The sequence below is a fragment of the Solanum dulcamara genome, chromosome 2 (genome assembly GCF_947179165.1).
Source record: "Solanum dulcamara chromosome 2, daSolDulc1.2, whole genome shotgun sequence".
In the NCBI taxonomy this organism is placed as follows: domain Eukaryota; kingdom Viridiplantae; phylum Streptophyta; class Magnoliopsida; order Solanales; family Solanaceae; genus Solanum; species Solanum dulcamara.
In genome coordinates, this window is record NC_077238.1 from 13,417,821 (window position 1) to 13,424,360 (window position 6,540).

At 40.6% G+C, this 6,540-nt stretch overlaps 1 protein-coding gene across 1 annotated transcript; it reads right to left on the reverse strand.

Moving 5' to 3' along the window:
- Nucleotides 1–3,481: 3,481 nt before the first annotated feature.
- On the reverse strand, nucleotides 3,482–4,961 carry LOC129870202 (uncharacterized). Its single transcript, XM_055944868.1, has 4 exons — nucleotides 4,535–4,961; nucleotides 4,293–4,433; nucleotides 4,063–4,211; nucleotides 3,482–3,874 (listed from the first exon to the last, which is right to left on the reverse strand). The coding sequence occupies exons 1-4, from the start codon at nucleotides 4,959–4,961 to the stop codon at nucleotides 3,482–3,484; spliced, it is 1,110 nt and encodes a 369-aa protein (XP_055800843.1).
- Nucleotides 4,962–6,540: the final 1,579 nt, after the last annotated feature.

The window sequence follows — 6,540 nt, forward strand, 5'->3', positions numbered from 1 at the left end:
GAAGTGTTGCCAAATATGCTTGGCAAAATTTCCTGAAGCAAATATGTGATCTACATTGTCCAATCCTGGTTTGTAACAATAAGAACATGCTGGTAGTACTACTCCAAATTGGACAAGTTTATCATTAGTAGGGAGTTTCTATCTCAGAGCTCTCCATAGTAGAAAAGACACTTTGAAAGGAATGTTAGTGTGCCAAGTGCACCCATCAGTCAGGGTCTTGGCTCTTTTCTTTCTAACTAGTTCCCAGGCTGATTTAGAAGTGAAGTTGCCATGTGAAGTCAACTTCCAGTAGGCTTGATCAGCTGTGTTAGGGTGATAGTCTATCTCAGTGTCTAGTATCTGCTGCACCAGCTGAGGTAGGGCATATTTTCTGATTTTCTGCACATTCCACTCCCCATTCTCAATATATTCAGATACTCTAGTATTGTTGAGTCTAGGTAGATGGTTGTTATGATAAGCTAGGGGGCCTATACCCAACCAATCATCCCACCAGAAACTACTTGTACCTAAGTTGATGTGCCAGTGTATATGTGGCTCAATATCAATTTTATTAGCCATCATGTGCTTCCACATAATAGATTGACTTGTGTGCCATTTGTTTATCACAGGATGAGCCCTCTGGCAGTACTTAGCCTTCAGAAATTCTCCCCATAAAGTCTTCTTAGACCTGAAGGTCCACCATTGTTTGTATTGCAAAGCTAAGCACACATCTTGTATTTTCTTCATACCAATACCCCCTTCCTCCATAGGATAGCTGAGGGTCTCCCATGATGCCCAGTGATATTTCTTCTTCTCCTTGTCCCATCCCCAGAAAAAGTCAGCTAAGAGTCCTCTGATCTGATTCATAGTGGTAGCAGTATGTCTGATTGCAGACTATAAGTGGATTGGTATTGATTGCAACACTGATTTCACCAATATTGCTCTGCCTCCATAGCCCAACACTTTAGTCTGCCATCCTCTGATTTTGCTTATAACTTTGGACACCATACTTGTATAGTAAATGATTCTTTGCCTTCCAATGTAGAGTGGACAGCCCAGGTAAGTAATGGGACCATGTGTCCACTTGAAGCCTGTGATCCTGCTTATCCTATCAATAACATCTGGATTGGTATTAAGAGGAAGCATGAACTGGCTCTTGTCCTTGTTGATTAGCTGGCCTGAAGTTGTTTCATAAACCTTCAAAGTCTTGGTAATAAGAGTCATGGACAAGTTGTTGGTAGCAGTGAAGATGATCACATCATCTGCAAAGCTCAAGTGGTTCACTTGGGGGCCCCTTCTTTCCATGTGGAATCCAGTATATAGGTAGTGTTGGTTAAGATTATTCAGCATCCTAGATAGTACTTCTGCTCCTATAATGAATAAGGCAGGTGACAAGGGGTCTCCTTGCTTGAGACCTCTTGTGGAATGAAAAAATCCATGCCTTACCCCATTGATGATGACTGAATACCAGTTGTTAGACATGATCCTCCACACGATATCAATAATGACTTCTCCAAATCCTATCCTTCTCATGACCATACAAGTGAAGGACCAAGAGACCCTGCCATATGCCTTAGCCATATCCAACTTGATCACTACATTGTCCCCTACATTGGGTTTCTTAATATTGTGAATAATTTCCTGTGCCAGCATTATATTTTCTGATATGCTCCTACCTTTAACAAATCCTGACTGATTGTCTGAAATGAGCTGAGGTAGAATGGGAGCAAGTCTGAGACAGAGTAGTTTGGATATGATCTTGCTAGTGAAATTGCTGAGGGAGATAGGCATGTACTCTGACAGTTTGTTGGGGTGCTCAGTTTTAGGAATTAGAACCAAACATGCATGAGATATGTACCTGGGAATACAGTGACTATTGAAGAAGTGTTGCACTAGCTTCAATAGATCATCACTAATGATATCCCAATATGATTGAAAGAACTTGCCACTCATGCCATCTGGCCCTGCAGCTGAAGTAGGACTCATAGAAAATACTACCTCCTTTAGCTCCTCCTTTGTAGGTATGGATTGTAGTAGTTCATTCTGCTGATTAGTAACTATCTTTAGGATGCATTTAATCACATCTTCATTGATATGTTTCTCCTCAGCAGTAAAGAGTTTCTCAAAGTGTGCACAAGCTGCACTTGCAATATTGTCATTACCCTGGATAGAGTTTCCTTGTTCATCACTGATCTGATGGATGAATAACCTTCTTCTTCTCCCTTTGATGATGGCATGGAAATAATAGGTATTGGCATCTCCATCTTTGAACCAGTGCAATTGAGTTTTCTGTTTCAAAATAGACTGCTCTATCTTCAAATACCTGATGTACTGGGCATTTATCTGATTTAGCTTGGCTCTATTATCCTCAGAATTGTCTTTGATGATATTCTCTTAAGCTTGTATCACCTGTTCCTCAAACTGTTTGACTGAAGCAAATATATCACCCTATTGATTTCTAGACCAGTGGTTAAGGGTATTAGAGACTCTTTTCAGTTTTTGATGGAAAGTCCTCATTGGATTTCCATCCACAGGTCTTTCCCAGCAAGATCTTACAGTATCAAGGAAGTTTTCATTTTCAACCTAGCAGTGTAAAAACTTGAAATATTTGATAGTATGACTTTGTCTTTCAGTACATTCCAGTAGGAGAGGGCAGTGATCAGAACCTGTAGAGGCCAGGTGATTAAGAATGCTCACAGGCATGACCTCCAACCAAGCATCATTGACCATGGCCCTGTCAAGTCTCTTCCATATTCTGGCATCTGCATCTCTCTTGTTGTACCATGTGAATTGTTGTCCATGAAAACCAAGATCAATGAGTCCACAAGCTTCTATGACACTAATGAACTAAAGGCTCTTCTTCATGTTGTAAGGTTGGCCCCCCATCTTCTGTTCAACATGAGTAATTACATTGAAGTCTCCAATGGTGCACCAAGGTTCTTCCATATCAGATAATTGAAGCATCTTGTCCCATAGTTCTCTTCTCATGTAGTCTTTGCATTTGGCATATACAAAGGTAATGAGATATTGTTTAGGCCAAGCTGCATGTCTGATCTTATAGGTAAGCTGTTGTTCATCCTGATCCACTAGATTACACACACAGTCTTTGTTCCAAAATAGCCATATTTTGTTGTTGGGATTGGACATGGCATTATCCATACCTAACTGAATTCTGTAGAAGTGGAGTTGAGATTTATTGGAGAAAGGTTCCAGTACTGCAATCATAGAGATCTTGTGATAGTCTTTCAACCTTTGTAGTCTGTCTAAGGCTCCTTGAGTATCAATACTCCTTGCATTCCAACAGAGTGTATTGATCATCATAACTTGTGGGATTTAGACCTTGTGTTGATGTTGATTTTGACTGCAACATTATCTGAGCTGCTGATTAAGTTTTATTTACTCCTCTTCCTTTCCTGCTTACTTTTGGAAGGTGGCTCTTTCTTCTCCTTTTCTTGCTGAGTTTCCTTCTGCAATAAGGCTGCCATATTGGATCTGAATGTCTCTAATTGGTTTTCCTGTTGTTCATTTGTTCATCCTCCCATTGGTCAGGGTCTTCCTCATCTTCAGAATGAGTGACCCTATATTCATCAGATAAGTCTTCTGCACTGTCTTCTTTACTAAGCACCTGCCTCTCATTGGATACATCATAAATTTGCAGAGGTGGGGCATGATCAGTAGCTGTGTACTCCTCTTTAAAACCATCTGATATGGTTTTCTGACTAAGTTTACTCTGTTCTGCAGACTGCATCTGGATTCCTTCTTGTTTTGGTACCAGAACATAGTTCACACTTGTTTGCTCTGATTGCCTCTCCTGGATAAGTTTCTTGTTAATAGCATCCCTTTTTTCTTGCTTAGAGATAATGTGGCCTTGTTGTTGAGGGTCTGAGAATGTGTACTGTGGTTTGTTATACTTATATTAGGAGTTTGATCCTTTCCCATATTTGGTTCAGCAGCCTGCACCTCAGTTTATTGCCTCTAACCCTTATTGGCCTGAATATTAGCCACATTACCCTGTACTGTATCATTAGGCTTGTTCCTTCTGATCTCATCTTCTTATTGGGTATCAATTTAATGTTCTTGTACCCTGGACCTGCTAGTATTTGGAGGAGTGGTTGCATGGGATTTATAGTCTTTCCTAGGGTCAACCAACAGAAGTTCCCTCCCCCTGGTAGCCCCTTCCTGCATGTTAGTAATTTTCTCCTGACTTTCCCCTTCCTCAACCCCACAAACTTCTTCAGCCAGCACAATAAAATTGTTTAACACATTTAAATTATTGGGGGAGCCATGGGGGTGTGGGATTGGTAAGTCAATACCTGTGCTTTTGACATTGTTGCCTTCAACAGTATTCAAGCCAGAACTTGGTTCTTCTATGGCAGCAATATTTTGATCTTTTTCCTTGTCTACAGGTCTGCTAGTTCCAACCTGTTGAGTGGGATTATGGGAAGTGGAATGTACTGTATTTTGGAGAAGGGGCGGGGGGGTTGAATATGGACTCCAGATTCAACATTACAAGTTTGGACATTATAACTATTAACTTTGGAGTTATTAGGCATACCTGACTGTTGCTGGTTTCTTTCATCATTGTTGTTGGTGTCATTGTGTTGGTGAGGTACTGAACCTTCCCCTTTTGACCTGAATACTTGTGTTTTATGCTGCCGTGTTTGATGTTGTTGGTGTTGTCCATCTTTCTTGCCTCTTCTCCTTTGGATTTGCCACCCTGTATGCTCTTGATTTCTTTTTTCAGTTTCAGCCCTATTAGTGTTTTGTTGTTCCTTAATATGTTGGTCTTCTTGGAGCTGAGTTTCCTTGTGATGATCAGTAGCAGGTTTCAGAGCCTTTCTCTTATCAGTGATGATCCTGTCTGTGTTCCTGACCTCCTCTTCTTGATCATTATTTTTCTTATTCTCCTCATCTATTTTTTTAACAGTACAAACTTGTAAGGTGTGACCTTGATGCTTGCAGTAAGGACAGTAGTCTGGCATTCCCTCATATTAAATGGATTGCCACCTTCCATCTCCATTTTCATCTTCATCAAAGCCCATCCAGATGTGCTGGGGTCTTTGTTTAGTTAGATCAATTTGGATTTTGACTTTGGCCACACTACCCCTAGTTTTTTTGTATGTGGCCAAGTCCAAGAACAAAACCTTGCCAATAGGGAATAGTAAAGGGGTTACTACTTTAAGCCTATAGCAATGCCATGGTAGCTCAGGTAATATAGCCCAAATAGGGACCAGAGGGGTTTCTTCTTCTGGCTTGAAGGTGGGAGTCCATACTTGAAGTCTCATCAGCTGCCCATTGATATGCATTTTCCCTTTGGACCATACAGTAGAATGGTCATATTCATTGTCCAAGTCTATGTAGATGTGTCTAGAGTTAAAGTGAGTAAGTTTCACTCCTCCTTTGAGTTCAGTTTAAATGATGAATTCCTTTCTGATGATTTCCATCTTAGGCATGGTGTTGGTGAATTTGCCAATTAGTGTATACCTATAGTCAGTGGCTGGATTCACCATGAAGTCTTCTTTTGTAAACACCACAGCAGGATATCCCTGTTTTGTTGTGATTTTTGGAGGAGTAATATCAATATCATCAGCTTTCATAGCCTCCTATGCTCTCAACTTGGTAGCTAAAGTGTGGGGGATGACAGGGTTAGGAGGGGCCAGGTTAGGATTTGTGTGGCTAGGCGGCTTGTTTCTAATGTTAGCCCAGGCTTGAGGCATCACATGATTAATAGGATTAGGGACAGTTAGGTTGGTTCTATTAACTTGGGTTCTAGTGGGATCAATTCTACCAGCCTTGGTTTTCACAGGTTCAAAGTTGTTGGAAACTACCAAAGGTTGGTTATTGGGAATGTAGGGAGTATGTTTGGCTTGGTTATGAGACTGTTGTTGGACAGTATCATAGTGTTCTTGAGCTTGGACCTTGCCCTTTAACTTAGTTATCTCAGCAGCAGTTAAACGTACTAGGGGGTTGATCATTTATACCAACTTTAGCCATGTTCAGCTCAACACAATCTTGAATATTATCCAATTCTATATGCTGCAGTACAGAGTTGTTATGAATAATATCATGAGTATTATGATTAGTCAAGTTAAGAGACTTACCTGTTGCTCCTTGTGCAGACAGTCTGAAGTTCTGGAAGCTGTGGTCACTTCCTGTAGCCTTGTGACCTGTAATCAAATTATTTCTCACATGTTCCTGATTATGTTCATCATTTGTAAATTGAGAGACAAGTCCATGCTGTTGAGCCTTGTCCTGAGGCAGGTTCACTTCCTCATCTGTAGCACAATGTTCTTCCCTCCTTTGGTCGTCTTGACGACTTTTCGAATTTGAGCTTTTTGGGGAAGTTTCAATATAACCTGGATACTTTGTTGGAATTATAACACCAATATGAACATTTTGGTCTGTTTGTTACTGCAATTGATTCAGTAGAACTCCGGCAATCCGACTTTGACAGTCGTCTTGACGACTTTTCGAATTTGAGCTTTTTGGTTATAATTCGAGACATTCAGTATGGCTGGGAATCCTCTCTACATTGTTGCCTACCTGTTGACATTGATTGTG

Excerpts from the sequence above, each read along its gene's own strand:
- LOC129870202 (XM_055944868.1), bottom strand. The coding sequence starts at position 4,961 with ATGCCAGACTACTGTCCTTACTGCAAGCATCAAGGTCACACCTTACAA. Across the intron at positions 4,434-4,534 it reads AAGAAACCAGCAACAGTCAG|TACATTCCACTTCCCATAAT; the intron begins GTATGCCTAATA and ends TCCAAAATACAG. Across the intron at positions 4,212-4,292 it reads CAACAATGTCAAAAGCACAG|AAGTTTGTGGGGTTGAGGAA; the intron begins GTATTGACTTAC and ends TGCTGGCTGAAG.